The 14,339-nt window shown below is 38.3% G+C and overlaps 1 protein-coding gene across 1 annotated transcript in view; it reads left to right on the forward strand.

Moving 5' to 3' along the window:
• VEGFD (vascular endothelial growth factor D) overlaps nt 1-14,339 on the forward strand; it is a 69,550-nt gene that overhangs the window by 40,783 nt on the left and 14,428 nt on the right. The window contains exon 4 of the mRNA XM_056560841.1: nt 11,907-12,052. Coding sequence (XP_056416816.1) covers nt 11,907-12,052 — 146 coding nt within the window. The remainder of the gene's footprint in view (nt 1-11,906; nt 12,053-14,339) is intronic.

Below are 14,339 nucleotides of genomic sequence, written 5' to 3' on the forward strand. Positions count from 1 at the left end.
AATAACATGTTTTTTTTACTCTGATGACTTTACTTGATCTTTACTTACTGGTGATACAACTTGGGCCCTGATTTTAAAGGGGTATTCCGGGTACTAAAAATGATCTCATGGTGTCCTGGAAGTGCCATAAAAATAAAAAGAAAAACATATTTACCTACCTTGTCCCCTGGGAATCCCTCTGTAAAGTCTTCTGGTCCCCCGCTAAACGCTCCAGACCCTTCTTCCAAGACAGACTCGTCTCAGCAGTGACAGCCCGCTCAGCTACAGCTGGTGACTGGCGAAGTGGGATGTCACTGCTGAGATGAGTCTGTCTTGGAAGAAGGGTCTGGAGAATTTAGCAGGGGCCGAAAGACTTTACACGGCGGAATCCAAAGGGATCGAGATAGGCGAGTATGTGTTTTTTTTTTTTTTCATGTTCATAGTGGCTCCAACATAATAGGAAATTATTTTTCTCCTCTTTAATACAATCTAAAAACCAGCAAAAAAAAAAATCTCACATGGCCCTAACCTAAGCATTTTGGCCGAAGTTTGATTGTCCAGGCCCCTCCATTGACGCAGCTCTTGTCTGCTGTCATTGAATTTGAATTCCCCACAACCTTGCACAGAATCCTCTTCCCACTTATGGCTGGGTTTACATACATGTGCTAGAAAACCAGCACACATTCTGCCATGAATTGCCTCGGTTTTGCAATGTAATTATTGGTCTCATGGTTCTTACAGGTAAACTATGTTAAAAACAACATGTTTTAAATTTTAAAAATACGTGACCAAGAACCACACCCCAGAACTGCCATCATTGGCCGTGTGACACAATAGGTAGGAAAGAGAGAATTTCTAATTTTAATGACAATATTACTTAAAGTGTCCCTGTCATGAAGAAAGCAACTTTGACTTGTTACAGAGACATTAAAAGTTTTGATCAGTCAGGGTCTGTGTCTTCAGACCCACAACATTATCTAATAAGCTGGTTCATGTATGCTGGACAAAAGTACTATTTGACAGCTAAGAATATTCCTCGATTTCTCAATAGAATCTTGGTGGGAGTCAACCTCCCCATGATTTCACATTACCGTATGGGTGAAGCTGTAGGCTGCGTTCACACACATTGGGGGGAATTTATCATTGTGTTCTATTCCTTTTTTTGGTCTAAATCTGCAAATTTTATTTAACCCCTTAAGGACCGGGGGTTTTTTCCGTTTTTGCATTTTCGTTTTTTGCTCCTTGCCTTTAAAAAACTCTTTCAAATTTGCACCTAAAAATCCATATGATTGCTTATTTTTTGCGCCACCAATTCTACTTTGTAATGACGTCAGTAATTTTGCCCAAAAATCTAAGGTGAAACGGAAAAAAAAATCATTGTCCGACAAAATTGAAAAAAAAAACCCGAAGTTTTGTAACTTTTGGGGGCTTCCGTTTCTACGTAGTACATTTTTCGGTACAAATGATACCTTATGTTTATTCTGTAGGTCCATACGATTAAAATGGTACCCTACTTATATAGGTTTGATTTTGTCGTACTTCTGGAAAAAATCATAACTACATGCAGGAAAATTAATACGTTTAAAATTGCCATCTTCTGACCCCTATAACTTTTTTATTTTTCCGTGAATGGGGCGGTATGAGGGCTCATTTTTTGCGCCGTGTTATGAAGTTTTTAACCGTACCATTTTTGCATTGATAGGACTTATTGATCGCTTCTTATTCATTTTTAAATGATATAAAAAGTGACCAAAAATGCACTATGTTGGACTTTGGAATTTTTTTGCGCGCATGCCATTGACCGAGCGGTTTAATTAATGATATATTTTTATAATTCGGACATTTCCACATGCGGTTATACCATATATGTTTAATTTTTATTTTTATTTACACTGTGTTTTTTTTTATGGGAAAAGGGGGGTGATTCAAACTTTTAATAGGGGAGGGGTTAAATGATATTCATTTACTTTTTTTTTTCCACTTTTTTTTGCAGTGTTATAGGTCCCATAGGGACCTATAACACTGCACACACTGATCTTTATCATTGATCACTGGTTTCTCATAGAAAATCGGTGATCGATGATTCTGCCGCATGACTGCTCATCCCTGGATCTCAGGCACTGAGCAGTCATTCGGCGATCGGACAGCGAGGAGGCAGGTAGGGGCCCTCCCGCTGTCCTGTAAGCTGTTCCCGAACAGCCCACTGAGTTAACCGGCAACTTTCACTTTCGCTTTTAGCCACGTGGCTCAGCTCTGAGCGCGCGGCTAAAGGGTTAATAGCGCGCGGTGCCGCGATCGGCGCTGCGCGCTATTAGCGGGGGGTCCCGGCTTCACTATGACTCCGGGCCCGCCGTGATATGATGCGGGGTTACCGTGTAACCCTGCATTATATCACCGGAGCAGGACCAAGGACGTACCAGTACGTCCTTGGTCCTTAAGGGGTTAATTTCGCGCTAATTGGGTTTTTTTGCGTTTTTTTTTTTTTTTACAAGTTCTAAATTCCATCATTTTGACCTTTTGGTGTTGCTAAACCATTTTTTAAAGTGACGGATGCAGTGGTCACAAATTTATTATCTGCCTGTTTTTAGTTCTTCTGCAAATTTTTTCGCAAATGGTGCAAAAAAACAAACAAAAAAACAGCAAATCTAGACCACCTCCCGACCAGGTTTTTTGGACTTTAGTGATCCAAAAAAGTGATGTAGATACCTTTTTTAATACAATTGGTAGGGTACCATAAAAAAAAAAAAAATAATAAAAAAGATGCAGTAGTGATGGAAAAATCGTATTTAACGAAATTTTTATTTTTTTATAACGAAATTTTAATTAATTTTAAAACAGGGATCAATTTATGTGGGCGGGCAGGGCACTAAAAATGTAGCTGACAATAATAAAAATGTAGTGTGTGGTTTTTTTTTTCACTTTTTTTCTTTATTTTGTTAATTTTTTTTAGGTAGTACTACTACTCCCAGCATGGAACACACTGTTCCATGTTGAGAGTATTAGTACCTGTACTAATTGACAGATCACCCCGGGTCTGTTGCGATCCTTCTGAATAATGTATAGATGTGGCCAGCTGCTCTTTTATGGTCCCCTGCACTGACGTATATATACACCTATTCATATTTCCCACAGAGAGTTGTGATTGGCCAGATGGTTCCAGCCAATCACAACTCTGTGGAAAATAGCAATATGTGTATATATACGTCAGTGCAGGGGACCATAGAAGAGCTGCCGCCGCATCATTACATTATACAGAAGGATCACAGCGGGTGTCAGGAGTGACATTCGCTGTGATCTTTCCTTAACTGCAGGTACTACTACTCCCAACATGGAGCACACTCTGCTCAATGCTGGGAGCTGTAGTACCTGCATTAATAGACAGATCGCAACAGGTGTCAGAAGTTACACTCGCTGCGATCTGTCTATTAATGCATGTACTACAACTCCATGTTGGGAGCAGTAGTACCTGTACTTAAGGACAGATCACAGCGTGTGTCACTCCTGACACTCGATGCGATCATCCTTTCTATAGCAGAGATGTGGAGCGGCTCTATACAGCGCTTGCATCTCTGCACTATACTCTGGCCAGTGATGTAAATAGAACATCACTCATTCATATTTCCCTCTGAGAGCGCTGATTGGATGCAACCATCCGGCCAATCCCCACTCTGGGAAAAAAATATGAATGAGTGATGTTCTATTCATATCACTGGCCGGAGTATAGTGCAGAGATGAGAGCGCTGTACAGAGCCGATCCGCATCTCTGCTATAGAAAGGACGATCGTATCGGGCGATATGTTTATTAGTATAGGTACTACTACTCCCATCATGGAACAGGCTGTTCCATGCTGGGAGTGGAAATTCAACCTAAAAAATGAAAAAAGAAAAAAAGTGAAACACACACTTTATTAATAATTAATTAAAATTTTGTCAAAAAAATAAAAATTTTGTTAAATACATTTTTCTGCATACTTTTTTATTTATTTATTATTATTTTTATTTTTTTGGGTACTCAACACATTTTGAAAAAAACACCAAAGGGGCTAAAAATGGTATTTCCACTCAAATGCAAAAATGTTCAACTCAAATGCAAAAAAACAAGTGGAATTTTATCATGGTCACTGAGACAATATGATAAATTTGGAGCAGCACTGCCAAAAAAACCGCATCTAGACAAACCACAAAAATGATCTAGCCAAGACCATTCTTGATAAATAACCCCCATTATTTTTTATTAGTACTTTAGTCAGTATTTTGGTCAGTATTTTTAGTCAAACCCAAGGGTGGAACTGACACAGAGGAAAAAAAAAGATTTGTGTCTTATCTGTGTTTTAAACCCACTTCTGGTTTTGATCAAGATACTGGCCCTTATTTACTATTACAAACCCAACATGTTTTGTCGGGTTGAGCGCCAGATTCTGTCGCATTGCGCCAGAAATTCTGTCTGCGCCAGAATTTGTGCCAGAATTGAAAAAACCCAACTAACACTGCATTTTGCTGAGAAAACCCAAAAAGGGGCGTGGTCACCGGGAAAAGGGGATGTGGTGTCCGAAAAGGGGCGTGTTCGCAACATTTTCACAAAAACCCAACATATTTACTAAGGTTTCCACATAAAATGTGGTGGATTTTATCTGAGGAAAACCCGACAGATCAGAGCATGTGTAAAAAAAAAGCAAAGTGTAGGGAAAGTGGAAAATGTTGGGAAAGCTTAGTAAAAACTGTGGGAAATAAATTGTAGGGAATTAAAAACCATAAAGAAACCTACACAACACTCTTAGTAAATAAGGGCCACTATGTGGGAACCCAGCATAGTCTGAGATGCTTTTTATAAAATAAATACTTTATCCAGCAGACCTATAAAAAGAAGAGGAAAAGAATGTCCAGCACTGTGGATGCACTTAAAAGCTGTTTATTTCTTGGCAGGAGTCACAAATACAGGTAAAGGAACGTCTGACGCGTTTCGCACTCGCAGGTGCTTAATCGTAGACTCAAACATGTTTTTATAGGTATGCTGTATGAAGTATTTCTTTTTATAAAAAGCCTCTCAGACTATGCAGGGTTCTCACATAGTATCTTGGTCAAAACCAGAAGTGGGTTTAAAAGTCAGAAAAGACACAAATCCTTTTTTTCCACTTGAGTTCCACTTTTATGAAACAAACAAAAAAATTGATGCTTACTATGATGTCTTCTGCAGGGCCCTTACATCAGACATATCACAGGTTTAAATAGATAAAAGAGAATAAGATAAAATTATACAAATGTTTATAAAAATGCTCATATATTAAAACACTAAATAGAAGATTATTCCCCAATTGGAAGACTGAGTATAAATATTAAAACTGATGTCTCATTAGCAGCGCTGTAGGTAACGGATTAGTGCTTTTCCGCAATACTGTAGCGTGATATAATATTATGATAATGGCTTGGATGGTGCCGTGCTGTATTATAAACACTGAGTGAGGCTGGTATAGACCGTACGGGGATGCTCTGCAGTGCTGTAGTTCCCCTGTTGGTTACCCACTCTACACTGACGGCGCAGGGCTAGTATGTTGGAAGTCCTGAGTGGAATCGGGATTAATACTGAGTGCCCGGTATATGTCGGGTGGTGCGCTCTGCAGCGCTGGAGGTCTCCCTGTTATTTGCCCACTTTACCCTGATGGCACAGGGATAATGAATCGGAAGTCCCAAGTTGGGTGGGGGTTGGCACCAAGTGCCTCTTACTGATAATACCGATGTCCGCTGATGAAAAGTTCCCTTGGGACATGGTTCCTCAGACAGAACAGATGATGCTGGCCAACAGAGTGAGTGAGATTCAGGCGCGCACTCCACTTCTGTACTTGCAGTAGGTATACAGTATAGATCCTCAGGTTTTGCCAATATTGGGGTGTGAGCAGAGGTATGGGTATTGGCTAGTTCAACTTTTAATTGTGCTCCTGGGCCACTTCTGATTTTGTGACTAGCTTGTGACTATGACAATCTGGAGATGTGTTTCCATAAGTCACTTACAAGTCTGTAGGACTTCCAGCAACTCTGTCTCCATATCACGATAGTCTTCAGGCAAGTCACGAGATCAGAAGCGGCCCGCATATTTTGTAACATATCTGGCTTCCGGGAGAACCATGAGAGTTACCCTTTAAGTAAATGATGGATTATTTCAGTACAATTTAGAGTATTTTTCTTTATACTGTGCTAAGACAAGTAGATGTGGCGGATTACGGACGACATTTATAGTTGTTTTTAGACTGTTTTTGTGTCTAGAAAAGGTTTCCACATTTCTGCTGATTTTGAGCTGCAATCCAGTGATTTTGGCAATACACATGATATGGAAGGGTTTTATGAACTGTGCCTTATTGTGAAAAGGCGTAAAAAAGGTGCAAAGCCACTGAAAAGTCTCTAAAACTACACCAGCCCAGAGTTAGCTTAGCTTTTTGGTATATGTGAAGGGAGACATTTCAGAAGATGTGACCTGCACAAAATGTATCAAATGCTCTGTGACCATTTAATAAATCTGGTGCTCCTACACATTAATAGCACACAAAAAAAGGTGTAGAAAAATGCTTCACTTACACCTACAATGATAAATGCTGGCCTACATGTTTATTTTACATATACCAAGTTGGATGGGTAGCAGCACACAATAACAATGTTTTAGAATAATGAATCCTAATAAATTGTTACTGCACTATTTTTATCTTGGAGATTTGGCAACACATGAAACATAACACATTACTGTCTTATTTCGTACCAGGGGTCACTGATTTTAGTTCAGAACTCTAGTTCTCCTGCCAGATCTAATACAGTTATAGGATGAATCTGTTGTACAGTCATGGCCGTAAATGTTGGCACCTCTGTTATTTTTCTAGAAAATGAAGTATTTCTCACAGAAAATGATTGCAGTAACACATGTTTTGCTATACACATGTTTATTCCCTTTGTGTGTAATGAAACTAAACCAAAAAAGGAAGGAAAAAAAAGCTAATTGGACATAATGTCACACAAAACTCAAAAAATGGGCTGGACAAAATTATTGGCACTCTTAACTTAATATTTGGTTGCACACCCTTTGAAAAAAAAAACGGAAATTAGTCGCTTCCTATAGCCATCAATAAGCTTCTTACACCTCTCAGCCGGAATGTTGGACCACTCTTCCTTTGCAAACTGCTCCAGGTCTCTTTATTGGAAGGGTGCCTAATCCCAACAGCAATTTTAAGATCTCTCCACAGGTGTTCAATGGGATTTAGTTCTGGACTCATTGCTGGCCACTTCAGAACTCTACTGCATTTTGTTGCTTTTTGACTTATGTTTGCCCTGCTGGAAGACCCAAGATCTCGGATGCAAACCCAGATTTCTGACACTGGGCTGTACAGTGCGACCCAAAATCCATTGGTAATCCTCAGATTTCATGATGCCTTGTACACATTCAAGGCACCCAGTGCCAGAGGCAGCAAAACAACCCCAAAACATCATCGAACCTCCACCATATTTCACTGTAGGTACTGTGCTCTTTTCTTTGTAGGCCTCATTCCGTTTACGGTAAACAGTAGAATGATGTGCTTTACAAAAAAGCTCTATCTTGGTTTCATCTGTCCACAAGATGTTTTCCCAGAAGGATTTTGGCTTACTCAAGTTCATTTTGTCAAAATGTAGTCTTGCTCTTTTATGTCTCTGTGTCAGTAGTGGGGTCCTCCTGGGTCTCCTGCCATAGCGTTTCATTTTATTTAAATGTCGATGGATAGTTTGGGCTGAAACTGATGCTTTTTGAGCTTGCAGAACAGCTTGAATATCTTTTGGGACTTGTTTGGGGCTGCTTATCCACCATCCGGCCTATTCTGCATTGACATCTTTCATCAATTTTTCTTTGTCTATGCCCAGGGAGATTAGCTACAGTGACATGGGTTGCAAACTTCTTTATAATGTTGTGCACTGTGGACAAAGGCAAATCTAGATCTCTGGAGATGGACTTGTAATCTTGAGATTGTTGATATTTTTCCACAATTTTGGTTCTAAAGTCCTAAGACAGTTCTCTTCTCCTTTCTGTTGCCCATGCTTAGTGTGGCATACACAGACACACAATGCAAAGACTAAGTGAACGTCTCTCCTTTTTATCTGATTTTAGTGTGTAAGTTTTAAATTGTCCAAACCTGTTACTTGCCCCAGGTGAGTTTAAAGGAGCATCACATGCTTGAAACAATCTTATTTATCCACAATTTTGAAAGGGTGCCAATAATTTTGTCCTGCCCATTTTTGAAGTTTGGTGTGACATTATGTCCAATTAGCTTTTTTTCCCTCCCTTTTTTTGTTTAGGTCCAATACACACAAAGGGAATAAACGTGTATAGCAAAACATGCCAACATTCACGGCCATGACTGTATCTACAGAGGTTTTCATTGAATCACATTCCACCGTACAGATGTCTCTTCTCTTTTGAGCTCTGACACTTAGCGTTCAACAGAACAGACTTCACATTTACATAGACCATGGACCCCAAATGTTCTCCTTCCTGGAAATTCAGACTTTATTCATTTTAACCTTTCAGCCATAAAAGATTTGGAACCGCCTGTTGTGTCTTTCTATATGCAGGAAATTAGACAACTAATCATTTATACAAATGGTTTTCTGAAGAAAAACACTATTATTTAGAGATATCTTGACATATTCTCATACAAATGTTTACATAGCTATTAGTCAACGTTCAAGGTCCCTCCATAAGTGATCTATTAAAGCATGTATATGGAAGTCAGAATTATGTGTTATTTTAGTTATATGTACACAATCGGGGAATTAAAAAAGAATAAAAAAAATAAAATAAAAAAAACTTGCTCTCTTTTCACTTGTAATATAGCCGATTACATACATTTCCTCTACAAAGCAAAAAAGTCACACCAATACCTACCCCTTTCACAGAAGGGAAAAAAACAATCATGGTCTTTTAGGCATCACTGAGTGAGTGTTTTGCTATATTAGAGACTTTTCTTGCAATTAGTTTACAGGCCTCATGAAGTGCCCTCTCAATTGTTAGTTCAACTTTGCATGGAAATACAAGAGTATGAGACACTCCAAGATACAAAATATTTTCCAGAAATGGATTTATACCAAAATTTATACTAGAATTCTGGTGATAGCTACAGTACAGACCAAAAGTTTGGACACACCTTCTCATTCAGAGTTTTCTTTATTTTCATGACTATGAAAATTGTAAATTCACACTGAAGGCATCAAAACTATGAATTAACACATGTGGAATTATAGACATAACAAAAAAGTGTAAAACAACTGAAAATATGTCATATTCTAGGTTCTTCAAAGTAGCCATCTTTTGCTTTGATTACTGCTTTGCACACTCTTGGCATTCTCCTGTTGAGCTTCAAGAGGTAGTCACCTGAAATGGTTTTCACTTCACAGGTGTGCTGGTGTGGAGGAGGAGGTGTGATGGTGTGTGGGTGCTTTGCTGGTGACACTGTTGGGGATTTATTCAAAATTGAAGGCATACTGAACCAGCATGTCTACCACAGCATCTTGCAGCGGCATGCTATTCCATCCGGTTTGCGTTTAGCTGGACCATCATTTATTTTTCAACAGGACAATGACCCCAAACACACCTCCAGGCTGTGTAAGGGCTATTTGACCAAGAAGGAGGTGCTGCGCCAGATGACCTTGCCTCCAGTCACCGGACCTGAACCCAATCGAGATGGTTTGGGGTGAGCTGGACTGCAGAGTGAAGGCAAAAAGGGCCAACAAGTGCTAAGCATCTCTTGGAACTCCTTCAAGACTGTTGGAAGACCATTTCAGGTGACTACCTCTTGAAGCTCATCAAGAGAATGAGTGTGCAAAGCAGTAATCAAAGCAAAAGGTGACTAGTTTGAAGAACCTAGAATATTACATATTTTCAGTTGTTTCACACTTTGTTGTTATGTCTATAATTCCACATGTGTTAATTCATAGTTTTGATACCTTCAGTGTGAATCTACAATTTTCATAGTCATGAAAATAAAGAAAAGTCTGAATGAGAAGGTGTCCAAACTTTTGGTCTGTACTGTGTATGTGTGTGTATGTGTGTGTATGTGTGTGTATGTGTGTGTATGTGTGTGTATATATATATGTATATGTATATATATATATATATATATATATATATATATATATATAATTTACAATAAATAATTGTGTTTGAAATAGCCTTGATCAGATATACTGTTGTGGTATCAAACATGTGTATTTTCTTTTTTTTATGTCTTATATAAAACATAATTTTTGTAAGATGAAATGTGTATTTTTGATGTTATTTATTTATAAAAAAAATGGTATCATATTTTATTTAAACTTATTATTTTTGTCCAAAGGAATTAGATTGATACCAGCACCCTCCTAGTGATGGGGGGCATTTATCATTGTAGGTGTAAGTGAAGCATTTTTCTACACCTTTTTTGTGTGTGCTGGTAATGTGTAGGAGCAACAAATTTATTAAATGGCCACAGGGTCACATTTTCTGAAATTTCATTCTTCACATACACCAAAAAGCTAAGCTAAGTCTGGGCTGGTAGAGTTTTGAGACTTTTCGGTGGCTTTGCGCCTTTTTTGCACCAATTGACAAAAGGCGCAGTTGATAAAACCGGTCAATATCATGCGTAGACTCAAACAGTGGATTGTTACTCAAAATCAGAAGAAATGTATAAACAAAAAGGCGCAAAAAAAAGACACTAGCACCAAAATAGCGCCAAATGTAGATGGAAAAAATGGTGTACACACTGATAAATGCCAGCCATGGTTTTATTTGTTATTAGTCTAGAGCACACTCTTGATAAATTGGTCTAGAGTCCATAAACCTCCATAGTGCAGTTTCTCTGAAAACCTGTATAGCCACAATGAGTCTTGGGTTTTTATTCTTGTAAAATGTTCAGTAAAATGATCCTGGATAGGGGATAAGTTTATATTGCTGCAGATTTAATGACCTTTAATGACTACTGTAAAAATGGCCTAATGGTTAAGCTTGAATGGTCGTCTTTTCTGACAAGTCTCTTTTAGTAGATGGTATTTCATGAACATCCAGCACACTCTTGATAAATAGAATTCATCCTTTATTCAGCTCCCAAAATTACACTTTTAATAAATATACGTATGGCTCACATAAATGCCACATACTGATAATCCATGCATATCCAGGCTAAGGGTGAGGAAGTTTCTTAAAGGGTCGTGTCACTATATTTCCTCAGTTTTCTGCAGTGCCCAGAATCAACATTCATTTTGTGCAGAATTTACTGCCAAAATTAACCACTGAACTTGGTCTTTTCTGGGCAGATTTTACCGAAAGAGTGGATATCTTCATTGTTTTGGCGGAATCAAATTCCTTGTTAAAGCCTAAAAGAAGCCTCCCATTGAGACCAATGTGGACAAGCCATAACTGGCCATTTCTCAAGCAGAAAACATACTATTACCTGTTTTACCTGGTCATTAAGGAAATTTCAGGCCTAGTTACTAAGTGTGAAGTCACATTTCTCAGGCAGTCCTGATGTCACAGCTAATGGCGAAGTGCTTTAGCTGTGGCATGGTCTGACACCCAGTAATTCCTACAGGCCAGTTGAAAAAAATGCTAAAAAATGTGTTCCCCCGATTCAGTGTGTCCAGCGATCCAGCATCCCAGTTGAGACACTGGATTAATCGGAATTTCCCCGTTCAAATGAAAATGAAACTGAATCAAATCACTGGATATATGTAATGGTACCCTAAGGGGTTTAGCAACAATTCTGAAGCAAAAGTTCTAGGAAAACATACTCCAAAACTATTTATTGGGAATGCAAATGTTTACTTAGAGAGGTCGGGAGAAGTGATTTTCTTAGGTATATGTTGTGAAATTGTATGCGGAATGTAACTAGTAAATTGTTTCCTTGTCATATTACACCCCCAAATAACTAGTTATATTTTTCCATTAGGTTTTTCAAATATCTCTACCTTTAACTCAAGCACCAGAACCCGTAACCATCAAAGTTGCCAATCACACAAGCTGCAAATGTTTATCCACCGGTTCGCGTCATCCACCCACCATCATTCGTAGATCTGTGCGCTATACTGAATATGGGTAATTATTTGTAGGTTTCTTCAGTTACTTCCCTGTTTCTGATTATTATTAGTGCATATTGTACTCAGGAAACACTTTATCAAACCCATTTTAAAGGGTGACTGACTCAGTGTCTGGCTTTCATTATGCTTTGTACAGAACATTTATTTTAAGAGCTGATAAAACCACGCCATTAGATTTTCCACTTCAATAACATTCTTCTTATAGATGAAGACTTTTATATTTTTCTAGAAATGGAGTCGACAGGATTCTGCTTTCTGCTTGTATTTGTTTTTGATACATTGTCAATATGTTTCCATGTCGAATTCACCCCTAACCTCATAATGACATGGCCTAGCTTGGTACCCGATGACTAAATATGAGTGGACCTCCATTGTTTTGGGAGGATTTACTTGAATCAGCTATCGGATTTGATAGCCAGTTCATACAAAAGCAAGGACGTCTGTAACTTTCTTTGACAGGAGTCCCTGCTCTGTAAATACAGCAATTTGTGAAAACCCAATACCAAAGAATTCGGACTTGGGTTAATTTTTTTAAATAAAATTTGGAGTGAAATCAGTTTATGCCAGATCGATTCACTCTTATTTTTTCATCTTTGCATTTGGAAAATTGTAATTTATTTTTTGTGGACATAGTGTTTTTGAAGGAGCACCTGTAATTTTAATGTATAACTTTTATAAACTTTTTTTGTCATAATTTTTTTTAATCGTGTTCACCATGCAATTTAAATGACATAATAACTTTGTTTCTATGGGAAGGTCATAAAATGACAATAACAGTACAAAACTTCTATAGTTTACTCTGTGTTTCACTACTTTCACTAAATAAAAATGTTTTATAAATATATTTGTTTTTGTGTCGCTGCTTTCCACCCCTCATCATATTTTTCCATCAGTAAAACTGTACAATGGCCCAATTTTTGCAAGGAAGCTTGTTGTTACTATTGGTACAATTGCAAGCATCTGTTTTTATCAATTTTTCTATTTTTTTCATTTCACATTTTTTTCCGAACAGGCAAATAGAAGGCAAGCCATGGCATCCTAAGATCAGATTAAAAGACGGAGCCTGCTTCCTCTGCATAAGCAACTAGATGATCACTTACAATTCTAACTACAGAATCTATAGGGTTAAATGTTGTCTGCCAATAGATTGGTTGTTAGCTTTCTTATGCAGAAACTGCATATTTCCCTTAATGTAATAATATGGTACTGGGCATAAAGAGAGTTTGCATATAAAATATACAACTAAGCATATGAGAGATATGTGGTATTACTGGCATTGTAGAATGGAAATGATAAACACAAGTATTTCAAACATTACAATTGTACAATACCTTTTTTTTAAGCATCCCCAGTGATCAGCAGCAAATGGTCAGATCCCCATGTAGCACATTGAAGCAAACAGGGTTAAACTGCAATAAATAACCCAGCATGGCCACCATTCTTTTTGGAGCCATCTTCTGTTCTCTGTGTATGCAGGTGCCATTGCTCTGGCTGATTGTCGGGGTATTGGGTGTTGGCCTCACACCTATCTGATATTGATAATGATGATCTATCCTGACTAGAGATGAGCGAATTTACAGTAAATTCGATTCGTCACGAACTTCTCGGCTCGGCAGTTGATGACTTTTCCTGCATTAATTAGTTCAGATTTCAGGTGCTCCGGTGGGCTGGAAAAGGTGGATACAGTCCTAGGAAAGAGTCTCCTAGGACTGTATCCACCTTTTCCATCCCACGGGAGCACCTGAAAGCTGAACTAATTAATGCAGGATAAGTCATCAACTTCCAAGCCGAGAAGTTCGTGACAAATCGAATTTACTGTAAATTCGCTCATCTCTAATCCTGACCAAGGAGAGTTTGGCACTTTATAATTTCCTGGTGAATTATAAATCGCCAAACCCACTTTGGCGGTTTTTCCTTGCTTTTGGGTCTTTTGGGGAAAACTGAAAATTTCCCAAAAATTCAGTATGCTGAGAGCATAGCGTTATGATACCCTATTGACTAACTCGCAGCTGAGTTTTTATCACGAAAAAAACAATGTGCGCCAGTTTGGGGCATTTTTGTGTTTTTTTTTTACAAGTACAAAATATGGAGAAACGGGTGCTCGGGGATGTGCTAAAACGTAACTTTTACTGATTACCAATAAAAATATTATAATGAAATGAAAGTGTCGTACTAAAACATTCAAACTTGGCCTTATGTCAAACAAACAAGGCACACACTGGGTTTTGCAGAGCCCAGCCACCCCAAAGAGTCCACACTCCAGGGGTTTACAGGATCAAAAAACA

Source organism: Hyla sarda, chromosome 2, assembly GCF_029499605.1.
Source record: "Hyla sarda isolate aHylSar1 chromosome 2, aHylSar1.hap1, whole genome shotgun sequence".
Taxonomy (NCBI): Eukaryota; Metazoa; Chordata; class Amphibia; order Anura; family Hylidae; genus Hyla; species Hyla sarda.